Source organism: Nasonia vitripennis, chromosome 5 (genome assembly GCF_009193385.2).
Source record: "Nasonia vitripennis strain AsymCx chromosome 5, Nvit_psr_1.1, whole genome shotgun sequence".
NCBI lineage: Eukaryota > Metazoa > Arthropoda > Insecta > Hymenoptera > Pteromalidae > Nasonia > Nasonia vitripennis.
The window spans coordinates 23,484,425-23,499,560 of NC_045761.1; the positions used below are offsets into that span (position 1 = coordinate 23,484,425).

Consider the following 15,136-nt stretch of genomic DNA (forward strand, 5'->3'; position numbering starts at 1 on the left):
TTACTTTTCCCGTGTCACTTTTTAAAGAAATGATTTTGCTAGTATATAAAAAAAACTAGCTATATAGAGTCAATCCTCGAAGAGTCCAGCAACGCGCGGAACCCGCCATACGAGTTTCTCGAACTCGGCGGGAAATTCAAACCTCCGGAACTGGCGCTGCACCAAACGCATCTCTTCTCCACCTAACCCTAGATACATCTCTCCCCCACTCTGTCGCCTTCCCCCACCATTCTCCCTTCAGCCAATCCCAAAGCTCAACGGCGTCACTTCGATCGCGCTCTCGCTCGCGCTCCGGGGCTTGCGTGGCGTCGTCTCTCTCTTTCTCTCTCTGACCTTGCGCGGCTATTCCGTCTCTTTCCTTCCCGCGCTCGATTTACCCCCACCATCGTGGCCGGAGCTGCTTTACTGGCGCAAGTCGACCTGCGAGAGCGACTGAAACAGCTAGTCGACGCAGTGTGCGAGAAAAGGACGGCCGCTGTGCAGGTTCGCTACTACCTACTGGCTCTCTGTAGCGCGATAGAGGACGACGATATACCTACGCGGGATCTTTCTCTCTCTCGCTCGGGGAGAGCTGAGCTTGCTACTCTCTCTCTCTCTCTCCCTTCTCTTGGACGAAGACAGACGTACATATAACACGGATAGAGAGACGGACAAGAGGAGAGCGCTCTCACACGTACGTATGAACACGCAAACATACATAGCTCAGTCGACATCTCTCTCTCTTTCTCTTTCTCTCTGTCTCTGCATGTGCGCGTGTAGATAGCGGCGAAAGAGAAGGAGGGAAAGCTAAACGAGAGAGAATCGCGGGAACAGGAAGAGGAGAGAAGATATTCCCGCGCGAGCACGCCTCGCGAAGTAAGCCAGGCCTGTATTATTGTGTAAGCTTCCTCCTTTCGCTGTCTCTCTTCTCTCTCTCTCTCTCTCTCTCTCTCTCTCACTCTTTTTTATTAGACACCTATCTATATATCCTATATATGTATACTTATATATGCAACAATCTGGAGATCTGCGCAACGGTGAATCGCTCGCAGGCGGAAGCCGCCTCTCTTCCCGCCGTACACCCATCGTACGATACTTTTGTATATATGTAAAATGCATTAATGCACGTAACACGACAGCAGTAATCCGCCTTTATCGCCGCACGCGCGCTCTACAGTTAGGTTAGGACACCGTATTTTATAACCTACGTAACCGAAAAAGGCAAGGGGGGGAGGGAGAGACTGCAGCTAGTATACGACAAAAAAGCAAAAATAAGGTCGATGAATCGAGTGCGTTGGCAAGAGTGAGACGGGCACAGAGAAAGGGTTACACGAGAGAGAGAGAGAGAGAGAGAGAGAGAGAGAGAGAGAGAGAGAGAGAGAGCATCGCTATACGCGACCTAACCTCTCTTTTCGCGGGCTGCGCAGACGACTACCGCGCAGGTAGACAGCTCCGAAAAAACGAACGCGCGTCTTCCCTTCCTCTCTCGCACTGACTTTTTTTTATCGCTTTACTCTTGCACCGCGGGAACACCCCCGCCGCCGCCACCGACGCCGCCGATATACGTAACGGACGCCCGGGAGCAAGTGCGCCGGCTTCTCTTTATTGTATACATGCATATAACACTACACTCGAACACTCGATGTCCGTCTCTGTCGCACTCACTGCTGCTGCCGCGTACTTTACGCACGTTTCTATTTATCCAGTCGTTTCGGGGGTCAAGTGCGTCCTTATAACCCGAGACGATGCGCTAGTAAGTGGTGATACGAACGCTATGCGCCGCGAGAAAGGACCCTTTCCTTTCCCTCTCTCCGCGCGCGCTCGCGAGCCTCTTTCTGTCTTTCTCTTTGCACGTAACGGTGCAGGGAAACCGGAGCACAACATAATATAGTGTGTCAGTGTGTAACTCCGTTTTCTATCTCTCTCTCTCTCTCTCTCTGTCTGTTGTGTCCAGGTCGACTTGGTGTACAGGCGAGTTGTGCAGGCACATAGGCGTCGTAAGCTTGGCGTCCTCGACGACGCATAATATGGCAGTGCCGGAGCAAGAGCACCGCGGCGAAGGCGCCGTCGTTGGGAGGCTACTACGGAGATAGTCGCATGTGAGTGAACTGCTGCTCTCTGTGTATATAGCCCCGTCTCTGTCGCCGGATTCTGGCTCTCTTTCTCTCGCTTTCACACACGCACACACACACCACACGTACAAACGTTTCTCTCTCTCTCGCTCTGCGGCCTTTCTCTGTATGCGATGTACTCGGGTGTTTCAGCTTTTCACCTGGCCCACATACGCGTTCTTTTTTGCCCTCCTTATGTGTACCTGGCATTGTCTCGGGCCTGATACGCATTATGTATTATAGAGAGAGGGCCGAAAATCCATACTCCATAAAACAGTTAGCCTGTTTGTCTGTCTGCTGCTGCTCCCTTTTCAAGAGTCAACGCTGCACACACTTATTGAATCATTATACCGAGCTCGTATGCATGTATATAATAGATACGCACGCACACAACGCCACGTCCAATTACGCTCTTATTCTCTCTCCTTCGCGGTTCTACACCTATATAACGGGCCAGTACGGCTGGCCTATTCATTCAGTCGGCGGCTGTATAGTGGAGCATATTTTTTCCTTCTCTAATCTCTCCCTCTTCGTCTAGCTCGATCCGTTTCTAATCTGGGCATTTCTCTCTAGCTCGCGCGCAGCCATATAGCTCCGTCCTCGTCACGCCCGCAGGGACGCGCTCTGCTCCGTACGTGTATATATTATATACGTGTCCACACAAGTACGCGTTATGCGCATGTATGTAACGTCACGGGACCGCCGCCGAGAGAAGAAGAGAGATCGGAGCATGTGCAGTTGCGAAGTGGGGGTAGGAGCCAAGCGTCGTCTCTCTCACTCTCTCGGCTCGGCGGCGCAGTGCCTGGTTGTATAGCCGCGGCGGCGTTACGTTGGCGCGTCCTCTCTCTTCGTCTGTCGGCCTAGAAGCGGCCATTTTCCTTCTCTGTTGCTTGCCTGGCAGGCGCGCAGGCTGCTCGTCTGCAGCCGCCGCGAGGGAAGAAGACGACGGCTCTCGCTCTCTCTCTCTCTCTCCCTCGCTCACCACCGCTCGTGTATATATAGGTATATACACTCGGTCTGTAGAGAGTAGGTAGGACAGACGTACGCTTTCCTTTCTCGCCTCTCTCTTTTTCGCTCCCGCGCGGCAGAACCAAGAGCGAGCGAGAGAGACAGCGGCCATTTCGCGGTGTGTGTCTCGTGCACGGCGGCTCCGTTTTCTCGCGCGCGAGGCTGGCCTTCTCTCTCTCTCTCTCTCTCTCTCTCTCTCTCTCTCTCTCCTATCTCCGTCTCGCTTCGCTCATCGAGATAGATAGACCGCTGCTGTACATGCAGAGCAAATTCGCGAGCTATAAGCCTCTTCTTTCTCTCTCGCGCGGATATACTCGTGTGTTTTTCCTCCGTCTCGCTCTTGCTGCAGCCGTGCCACTTGCTCCCCGGCTGCTGCTGTTTTTCACTCGCTCTCTCTCACTCGGCACCTTTCTCTCGCACGCGACTCCCTTTGGATGAGGAAATATTTTTGCTTTTCCGACTGCTGGCTCGTTTTTTGGAGCAGCTGATGCAGTTGGAGAGATGAATCGCTTTCCTGGAGGTGAGTCAGTGCTGCGAGTTTGTTGGACAGGTCCTGCGAGGACCTACTTCTGATTGTTCAGCGCGAACAGCTGGATAGTGGAGAGTGCCAGGATGGTACCGTGTGGATTCCAGTGTGTAGTGTTGGCTTGTGGTTCAAGACGCATTGTCACTGTGCTGTACTTGAGAGAGTAGCTCTAGTTCCTGTTTAGCTTAATTTTACCATTTGTTTCTGTCATCTTGATTCATTATTCATTGTCAGTTTAGAGACGAGTAAACTGGATTTTACAGACAGTGCTCTCAGTTGAATCAATCGTAAATAGTTTGAAAAACTCTAAAGCTTTGCTCACTAGATTCTTCTAATTCATTTAAAGCTTGCCATTTTTTGTTCTAATAAAGAACAAAGTATTCTATAATTAAAGTCACTGTCTTTAGGCAAATCGATTGAAATAGCCTGATATTTTTAATCACTTTGTCAAAACGCTTTAGTACATAAAAAGAGAATTGTATGTATTACGTGCTTGCAGCACAATTCATTAGAACTCTTTGTTGGTTGGACTAATTTGACCATTTATTGCCTATTGATCATGTCTGATCTAAGAGCACCAAAATAAATTCGATTACAAAGTATCATTAAAAAAGTTTCCATTTTTTTAGGCTACCATACTATTAATCACAAAAGCATTTTGCATAAGAATAACAAATTAATATGTAATCTTTCTAATTACCAGGGCCAGCAAATCCAGACAACTGTAACGTGTTCCATGTTTACACTGGCAGAACAGGCCAACAGTTTCACACAAACTGAGCAGAGCAACTCCAAATACGCTGATTAGCAGCAGGTGAGACTTTTTACTGTTTTACTAACAGGTTGCAAGCATTTTGGGGATAAAGTCAAGGAGTTATTTTCTGCCTCACTTTGAGTCAAGTAATTGTTCCAGAATTTTAAACATTGTAAAAATTAAAAAGGCAAAAAATTGCTCCAGTAATAGAATGATTTTTGTGAGAAGTTTGAACTATGTTTGAATATTTATTAGTCTGACTTTCTGTGTCACTGCATACGCTAAGAAAAAAATAGTTACAGTGTTGGTTTTTGTTTACAGGGGCAAAAAGAAATAATGTTTGATCCACAGCAAATTCAACAGCAGCAGGCTGCACAAGGTCAGCAGTCTCAACAACAGCAGACCCAGCAGATGTACGTGACAACCGATAAAAAAGACGATAAGTCCGGTCAACAGTCTACGACTACAGAGTTTCCCTTCTATTATAATGTCAACATGCTGCAAAAGGTACAAGCGAACGCGGTGGGAACGATCGGTGCAATCACGACCGACGATAAGGGCCACTATCGCTTCGACGTACAACCCGGTTACAACACCCTCATCAATCAGATGAACTTGGCGACAAACACGACCTTTAAGTGCGATATCTGTGGTCTCGTGTTCGGCCATATGAGTCTCTTAAATCACCATAAACGCATCCACAACTCTACACCAAGCAATCTGCACCAACAACCCCTGCAGGTCGTTGTTCAAACGCCGACAACCGTGACAGTCGCCACTACGCCGGAAAGACCTTACACGTGCGATCTTTGCGGAGCTTGTTTCGCTTTGCCTGGAGAGTTGAAAAGTCATAAAACGAACATGCACGCGAAGCCTAAGGTGCAGATCTGTGAAGCGTGTGGTAGCGAGGACCCCTGTGAACACCATCCTACCAAAATCAAGAAGAGTAAGAGTCTTTTGATTATTTTGTTTCTTAGATCATCTTTTGATCCTTAGGTACCGAGGTGGCACGCAACAGACATTGTGTACTACGAAGACGGAATTCATAATTTCGAACTTTTATTTGTTCATAAATTCACCTCGGTAACTATGGTACAAAAATTATTAGATTGTAAATACGTGATTGATGAAAATGAAAATCCAAAAGGAAATAGTCAATTTAAGCATCCATATATTCACTATTTAAGCTGTCTATCTATAGTTAAAAAAATATATATTGTTTCAAGTGCTTTTTATTTTGCTTATCATTTTTTAAAATGTATAATGTGAACATTTAAGATAAAAAGTGTTTTAAAGAAATTAAAAGAGAAAACGCAGTAAGGTAAGTTCACATAAAGTATTCAATATAATGCAGTTATTGATTAGATTGTTAGAAGATATTTTCTTTATCGCGAGGAAAAGCACAATTCAACGCATTTTTTTTAAATCACTTTTGAATCGAAAGATTGCATAAAATCGCATTGTTTTCAAAATTTGAAGTACATCAACCATAGTTGGCCTTACATAGTGGATATCACTCAAATTTTTGATAATGTTGAATGTTGACATGACTCTTAGTCACTTAACAATTGTTTACTTATACTATTGTATTATGTAATTGAAAGGTTAAACTGACTATTTTTGCAATCTTTTAAGAATATTCATTTTGTCATTATTATTTTATTTTAAACGAATCAAAATATTATATTGATTTATTGTTGTACTAAACAATTTTTTGTATTCAGTTATCAAACCTGGTCATCATCCAGTAAAGCGGCGCGGTGTCACTAGTGTTACCAAGTGCCACAAATGTAATGGCACGGGCATAATTTTCATCGGTAAGTTTCCATTTTTTATTATATCTATTTAATAAAACAAGAAATGTTACCGCTCAATTTTATTCTAAATTTTGATAAAAAGTTATATCCAAATTTCTTAAAAGTATACTAGAAAAATTTGTCTTATTTGTACAAGTTGTATAAGTTTTAATTTTCATTTATCGGCATTATATATGAATTTCTATTTTATTTTATTATTGATAACTTATATGAATTCTTGTTCAAATATATCAAAATTAAAATTATTTGTTTAACCTAAGATGCTTAAACGTAAAAGAAATATCTGAGGAATGCTTAAAGTTATCTTTGTTATTGAATCTATTTTCAACTATAAATAAATCATTATTGGGTAACATTTCTTGTGAAGCACTAGCCACCTTTCCTCCATTTCTCATTTCATTGCTGTCATGATCGTACATCGGTCGGTGTATGGTAGGTAAACACAACGAAAAACTAGATTCCGGAATCAGTTCCCTCGCGAAGTGTAGCGGCTGCAAGGCGACAGGCCGTATCATCATAGGAAGTAAGTTGGACAAAAATCACAGCCACGAATTGTATGGGATCTCTTTTTTTTCTTTATGAATTTCTGTAAATTAAAGTTTTTTTATTTTTTTTTTTATTTTTGGATTGACAAAGAAATCCCTATCGGTTTGTTTGTTGTTTAGATGGTGACAGTTCTGCGACTTGATTTTTTTTATTTATTTATTTATTTATTTATTTATTTATTTTTTCGTTATCTTATCATCTCTGTAAATTCTATTCTTACCGGTTCTTACTTTTACTTGAAGTTTTAGTTATGAAAATCTTTTCATCAATGCATTCTATTGTATTGTTTGAGTAGCCATCTAATATAACTTTGGGGTATTAGAAGGAGTTGTTGGATTTGTTCTTTCCCATTGAGAAAAAATTTTAAACCCAAAAGTAATTATTTAATACTGACGAAATATTTTTCTATGATGTGAAGTTTATCATCATGATGAAATATTTTGTTTGTCTTATAAAACCATATTTTATTTTGGCCGCTTTATAATTTTTTCTCAACGTCTTGAATTATTTTCATGCAAGTAAATTACATCAAAGTACATGATTTTCTGCATGCTCTTGTGTTGTAGATAGATTTTATTTTAAAGTATTGATTATCTATAATAGTCGAATTGTATTGACAGTATTTTACAGTGACCGTCAAGTATAATGTTAATGATCTGAAAAGATACTAAATATATTTACATTTGTAAGTGGTTATAACTCACATTTCGACTTTAAGTGATTTTTTTGTTAATATCAATGATTATACTTGTGTGTCACTCCTTAGTTCATATAATTGAAATATATTGTAATATTTTAGTTTTATTATTTTTTAATATTTTTTTAATATGACTAGAACTGTCAGCATCTAAATTTAAGACAACTGCAGAAAACGAAACCACTCCCCTAAGGGACAGTTTTATAAATTTGATACTCCGACGAATCAACACTCACACTATTGCTCGTAAAGAAGGCTTTATAAATTAAAACCTTTGTCTGAGTTCAATTTTTTTCTTTCACGATACAATTGAAAAGAGGAGTTTATACTTGTATTTAGCTGTATATGTTTTATATTTCATTTATTTTGGTTTACTAATTTTTATTTGTGATTCTTTATAACGTTGTACTAACTTTTACATAATATGAGAAAAAAGATAACAAATAACAATTATTCTTTGCGCACGCCTTATCATGTTTTAAGACAATGGATATGGCTGCTAAATAGCTTTTTTGGTTGACAAGAGAGAAAATAGTGAAAAAAAATCATTTTACAATAAAAGGAATTAGTGATAAAGTATACAGCTCCTCTTAAGTACGTATCGCAAAAGATATTTTAAAAAAGCCCGATTATTTCGTGACTCGCAATATATTTCATGAAATCCACGTCGAGCACATCTTTTTTGTAGAACTGGCCCTTTTGAGGAAATCTAACGCTCGGTTTGTATTTTCAATTGCAGGCGGGAAAGCAAACAGTCATCACCAAGAGAAGCCTTTTCACTGTAACGTTTGTGATGGCACGTTTTCAAGATATTCCTCGTTGTGGTCTCACAAGAGATTGCATTCCGGCGACAAACCGTTCAAATGTGAAGTGTGCGGCTTAGCTTTTGCTAAGGGTAAGGATTGACCAGCCATCCTAGCGATGACTGACTTTAGTATATAAATTATAGATGAATTAATGGTGAACAAAAGCAAAAAGTAGACATACATTTTCATCGGTCACGTATTTGCGATTACCAAATTTTCCTTACGATAAAATAGTTGTGCAATTCTCTATTTCTCTTTCAATTTCAGCGGCGTATCTAAAAAATCACGGACGCGTACATACGGGTGAGAAGCCGTTCAAGTGCAGTCACTGCGGCATGCAGTTCTCGCAATCTCCTCATCTAAAGAATCATGAGCGCATCCACTCTGGTGAACGGCCCTATCAGTGCGAGGTCTGTGAAAAGACGTTCGCCAGGCACTCGACCCTTTGGAACCACCGCAGGATTCACACCGGCGAGAAGCCCTACCGGTGCAATATTTGTGGTTCGGCCTTCAATCAGGCCACGCACCTCAAGAATCACGCTAAGGTCCACACCGGCGAAAAACCGCACAGGTAAAAATCATCACGGGGATCATATGATGCATCATCAGTTGTGAACAATGCCAATTTGAGGCGCCTCGGGTGTGGTATTGGCTTTGTCGTTTGATTTTCATTTCGATTCAAGTTTGTTACCGTTGTTGCTTTAACTGAGCTCCGTAAGTGTGCACAGCGATGCTAGTGCGAGTTTCGGCTTAGTTTCGACGTCGAGCATGCGATTCACTGAAATGTTTCTAATCCATCCCTGATTTATCATCGATCGATCGATGATAGATTAGGCAAATCAAGCTTTGTCGTTTATCTAATTGAGAGAAGCTGGTATTACACAGATGCTACAGCTTTGTGTACATCAAAACGGCTACTTACCTGCTCTTCTTAAATCATATTTCTCATAAACTTTCTAATAGGTTTTATAAATTCTTACGCTTCATGTAAATTCATTTGTAGATCTATTTACAAACACATTAGGAATACAGAGACTTAACCATAGGCTCTTCTTTTTCGATTATATAAACTAATACATCAATAGTTGACATACAATATGAATTGTTCATTTACCAAAGAACGTGTACTTTACTATTGCCTTATCCATGTGTAAAATTATACATCATCATCGCTGTACGCAACCCTGAGAATACTGCTTTAATTTTCTATGCAATGTAATGAAAGTGTCAGAAATTATCTTCGCTATTCTAGCGAAAACTTTCAATGTCTATGAGATAGTAAAATATTTCACTAAAATAGTTGACAAAATTTGATTCTCAATCGATTCTGATATAAGTGTTTAATTATTAAATACGGCCAATTAGTTAACTATTTTGCTAATAAATTTGCTATATTACCTGTAGGCGTCGCCAACCTAGAGGATCTTCCACGAGGTAGGTAAAAGCCAGAAATGCATAGTGTAAATGTATATTTCCACTAATATTACAAAAATACGATTATTAAACCAGTATTTGTCACTGTTATTATATGAAAAATTTAGATTTCTTTATATCAACGGGCTTTCAAGTCCTTTAATTTTGATTTTAAAAAATTAATCTAATATTCCAATTACAATCTTTTTTTCGAGTATAATAAATTTCTTCAACTGTAGTAACATGTTAAAGTTAAAAAATAAATTTTTGTTACATAATGAATATACATTTGATTTTTTACAATTAACTACAACTATCTTATTATTCATTATTAGTGATAAATATGAGAAAATAAAATGTACATCATTTTAATGTATTTTTGCGCTTTTACCTCTTTCATAGTGATTCGTTTTAAACTTGGCAAAATTTTGGATATTTTAGCAAAATATTCAACTATCTCTGAGGTCACTGACCCAATGCCTGGACATATGAAACCATTTATTCATAGAGCAACTGACACAAAGCTTAAACTTACCAAGCTCAGAAATTGTTTGAAAGACCGATTTGAAAAATATTGTGCCATTTTTGTTATTTTTTTTTTTTTTTTTCAAATAATTCACCATAAATCAATAAGAGTCAACGATAAGTTATAAACCATTTACAAACAGTTTCTGAGCTTTAATTTATTCAGTTTTACCATTACATCACTAACCAAGTATGATTTGTTTATTTATTTTTTAGTTAATTCAATGATTTTAGCTTTTTATGCAGAAAAGTGAAATTATTATTTTATTTATAATGCTTTATATTTATATGAAATAAGTCACGTTTACTTTTATGGAATAGATATTTTTGTCTCTTACTTTTTTTATTTGTTTCGCGCATGTATGCCGATGGAGAAACTGTTATAAAACTTCTTCTTACCTTCAGTTATGTAAAGTAAATTCAATTTGCTCTTTATTTGCTTACTAACAAAACTAATGACACATTTCTGCTTCCGTACTTTGTTATGTGTTATCGGGATTTTTCTGAATCTTGCAGAGTAGATAATTCTGTAGAAATAATGTAAGAACTCCTTTTGCCAAAACAAAGAAGCGCATCCCGCAAAGAAACTGCCGTCCAGGTACTGGTTCCCAAAGCCTCGGACCTTCTAAATTTAACTTTTTGGCAAAAAGAAAAGACCCAAATCCGAAAGAATTATTAAACAAGTTTTGCCTTATCCAGTATATTGACTGGCCGAATGCAATGACAACCAGACAAAACGCTGCGCGAAAACAATTGGCATTGTTCCTTCCGAATAAATAACCATTAAGTAAGAGGCAAAGACACTTATACTTACAAAAGTCACGTAATCCTCAGTCCTGACTGCTAATCTCCCCTGTAGATGCGACATCTGTGAGATCGGCTTTTCGGACCGGTTTGCCCTCAAACGGCACCGGGCGATCCACGAGAAGTACGGCCAGACGGCAGCGCGCAACAGCCAGGCCAACGCAAGCAACGTTCAGGCTAATACGAGTGCGCAGGGCCAGGGTCAGCCGCAACAGGTCGTCGTGGTGAACGCGACGACGCCGGTCACCGTCAGCCAAGGACAGCCCGTCATGCTCGAAGAGGTGTACAAGTGCCAGGTGGCCTTCCCCGAGCCCAAATGATTAAACTGAGGCTCGGACCAAGTTTCCCATGCACAGCCGCCGCCGCCGCAACAGCAGCAGCAGCAACAGGAGAATGGCAGCAGATACGCTTTGATCGGTTGAGGGGACCTATTGACTTTTTCTCTCTATCCGAACGTACGTTTTGTGGTCGTAAAACCCGGCAGAAAGTTCGACGCGGCTAATGGACCGAAAGTGGCAAAGACGAACGAGTTTATGGTGTAAGAGTGCGTGGTACATCCGAGAGACGACGATATAATTATGTTTCGCGAGCCGAGGATTTTTCAGCCTTCTTTTCTATGTAAAGCCAGGGGAGCGTGAGCACTTGCGAGTTTTATTGTTTGTTTTAAATGGGTCGGTGACTTCTTTTTTCTTGCAAATCTTGTGACTTTGGTTTAAAAAACACATACACACTCACTTTCTGTTTGATCATTTCACGGCCTTGTGTCCATCGGAGATTTAATTCCGATTTTTTTCACAGCATGCATTTTTTAAAGGAATGATTCCCATTCACCCACCGACATCTGTATATGTACAGTATTTTTACTTGATTTTGATACAAATCCACGGTGTACTGAAGATGTGTATAAAAAATAGTCTACATTCGAATGGAATCGAATCTTTTTATATGCGCTTTTGTATGTTTCTTAGTATGCTGAAGATTACCAACAGACTATGTCTATTAACTCTAGGCGTATTTTAAAATAAAATACGATCGCGTCGGTTGTAATAAAATGTCATAACTTCTCTTTGACGATAATACACATTTATCTATAAAATTGAAGAAAAAAATGTTGTAACGGTCTCACGATCCCTGTTAATTTTTTGACTATTGTTAAACTCGACAAAACAATACACGTGTAAACTGGTTTTTGAAGCACTTCCAATGGTGTGTTACTTAGAAAACTTATGTTCTATGTTGGCGGAAAAAGGATCCTTTGTGATTTGGATAATTTATACTTGTTTAAGTGTATGACGTGAATAAAAAATGATGCTGTATCTTTGAACAACGAGCAAGCAAAATTAATTTTTGTATCGCAAACCTACAGAGTTTGTATGTCGGCAAGAGTATATACTTCAAGTATACAACAAAAAGGTGCAATATAAATTATGCAGCTTCGAATAATTTTATTTTTTCTTTAAGCACTATTTCGAGTTTGTAAAAAACAACTACTAAATATTCACGTTTATTTGTTCAATGACAATCCAAGTTTTTTTATGCTGAATACTGAATTAAAAATTTGCTCTATTATAGGACTCCCTTTTTCGTCAGATAAATGCTTTTGTCTTAGCATTTCAATCTTTCTTTACTGTTTGTATTTTGAAAAACCTTGAGGACGAAACGCTGCAATAAGAAGAAAAAATGAACATAACATTAATATCTTATTGAATGGACATTAGAGGCATCTACTATCATGTAGATAGTATTGATATAAATAAGCGATCGCTAGCTTATAAACGACGAGTAGCTGCTTAGATGATATGTGTATACATTAATTTTTGTATCTTCACTTGTTAGATATGAGACCCACCCCATTGCTAATTTTTTTTTTCAATGGAGAGAAACAGAAAATAAGATAAATCACCTTCAAAGGGTATATGAACAGTGAGTGTTCAAATTCCCTATGACATGTAAATTATCCTCAAGCTAGATAAAAACTTTCCAATATAAGTCATGTATAGGCGACAATACTTTCACGTTTAGGGTTTGAATACTAATCACAGGCGTACTTTTATTTTGTAAAAGTAAAGATTTGACCGAATAACGAATTTTTTAAACATTGAATAATTGTGTAAATTAATCATTAAAATACTTTCGCCCGTGAAGTGAATTTATACACGAATACTAGGGGATCGGGAATAATTTTTCTTTCTTTCTTCTCTTATTATTGTTAAATCTTGTGTAAGACAAGAAGATCATATTCGGTTACGTTTAGTTGACTCGTACGTGGTCATAATACCTGCTACAGTATTTCGGATTAGCTTAGAAACTTTTATCAAATCCGTTTCGTTCGAGTAACTTAACGGACAATGTCACTTTTCACCGTTGTTGATCCTTCAGTGATTATTTACATCTGTACACGCGAACCACCCCATGTTTTTTTGTTTAATTTTTTTATTGTTTTTGCCTTGAGAGAAAAAAAGAAAAGCGAAAGATACTAGTTTAAAATCCTTGTTATTGCGTTTAATAAATTATATCAACTTATAAAATACATTTTTATGTATAAAGACAATTCTTTGTGAATAGCTAAAGGTGTTTGGAAAAAATTATTTGCTGTAACCTTAGTTTTTCGCTTGAGGGCACTAAGTAAATTTTGTAAATACATGTATCTGAACTTAGAGCTCAAGTTACAAGCTTCAAGAATTCGAACTAATTTAGATTGTTTTATTTTATTTTTTCAGTTATTATTTTGTAATAATTTATAGTACGAAGAATTAATAACTTTGAGTTTAAGTTCAGTGTATCCATGTGGGGAGTATGAAAGAGCGAGTGAAGTGTGTTAGAAAGAGCGCGAAAATGCAACTTATAGTTCATAAATATAGGAACTAATTAGGTAAATAATGTATAAGTCGTTTGTTTAGAAAATGAAAATTAAATAGGAATTACTGGGGGAGGCATAGCTCGACTGCTTATTTTAATCCAGTGATTTTTTTTTCATTAAGTTCAGCAGTTAAGCTTTTTTAGTTAAAAATTAACATTCCTAATTATGCGTATCAAGTCAGAAAATAAAGATGGTCGTCTTTCTACAAATGTATATGAAAACAATTTTCTTCTAAACGAATGAGTGTCAGAGTCACGAGTTTATTTAAACAGATGTACGACTTTTATTAATTATAATAATTATCTACATTATCCTTTGAATAAAATACCAATAAAAATAAACGTGTTTTAAAATTTGATTTTAACTTAAACCGAGCAGCCGCTCGTTGCCTCTTGCAGTAACGTCGTTTTTGAAATTTAAAATTATGAATAAACATGGGAATTAACTTAATTATACAAGGAAAGCAAATGATTCCGAGCTTCCACAGTATTGATAAAAAAATTGAAGCGATTTATGGAAGTGTCTTCCAGAGTGTCTGTTCTACGCTTTCTACGATCACAAAGGTATCCTTCGTTCCAAGTTAGGGTGATGAATATTATAAATATCCACGCATTCTCTTGTGAATCTGATATTGCACAAATGGTGAGAGAAAGAACGTGAATGTAGCGCTGACGAAAATTAAACGAACCTACTATAACGCCTATTTTTCATCGTCTTAAAGTGATGCGTTTCTTTTTCTAAACACACGCGGAATTGGAGATTTTTAATAATCGTAATGACGAAGCAAGTCTGGAGCAATTTCATTGTCGAGTCTGTTACGGGTCAGCCGATGTGTATACACGTATTCTATAGAATTTTGTATGAGAAATAATAATAATAAACAAGAGCGAGATGATAAACACAAGCGGCAGATGCGTCTTTTCATTAGAAACTACCCGTTGTCGATATAAACTAGAAGTCTAATTTGAATGTATCGTGTATCATACTAATTATGTTGACTAGTTAAGCGGAAAGAAAATCCTAGGCGTTTTGATTTTAAATCATCATCATAACTAGCGCACGATTATACCAGATATTCAAGTAACAATAAAGATGTCCGTGGGACGTTCTCATTTTTAATAATGGCATTTACCTTTATTCACTTTGCCCCGATAATATTTCTAAGTTTCAATAAATTATTTTATAAACTGTATATTGTTACACACTATCACATTCGTACCAAAACATTCAAATATCGAAGCGCCACGACGCGGCTACCGCTCCAAACTGCGATAGCGGCCGTATATTTGT

The 15,136-nt window shown here is 38.5% G+C and overlaps 1 protein-coding gene across 22 annotated transcripts; it reads left to right on the forward strand.

The window, feature by feature from the left end:
* Positions 1-380: 380 nt before the first annotated feature.
* LOC100123537 (zinc finger protein OZF) lies at positions 381-14,965 on the forward strand. Of its 22 annotated transcripts, none has more exons than XR_004227825.2 (10): positions 382-673; positions 1,934-2,078; positions 4,328-4,438; positions 4,700-5,324; positions 6,103-6,195; positions 6,632-6,718; positions 8,178-8,333; positions 8,512-8,815; positions 10,882-10,969; positions 11,042-12,317. XR_004227825.2 is itself a non-coding variant. In XM_032600516.1 (10 exons), exons 5-10 carry the CDS (start codon positions 4,715-4,717, stop codon positions 11,304-11,306), a joined length of 1,515 nt encoding a protein of 504 aa, XP_032456407.1. In that variant the 5' UTR covers positions 392-673; positions 760-878; positions 1,934-2,078; positions 4,328-4,438; positions 4,700-4,714; the 3' UTR covers positions 11,307-14,965. The 22 variants fall into 22 exon arrangements, 21 of the variants coding, with proteins under 21 accessions (XP_031787041.1, XP_031787042.1, XP_031787043.1 ...); XM_032600516.1 differs by lacking the exon at positions 10,882-10,969 and adding an exon at positions 760-878 and having other exon boundaries at positions 392-673; positions 11,042-14,965; XM_032600517.1 differs by lacking the exon at positions 10,882-10,969 and adding an exon at positions 760-855 and having other exon boundaries at positions 392-673; positions 11,042-14,965.
* Positions 14,966-15,136: the final 171 nt, after the last annotated feature.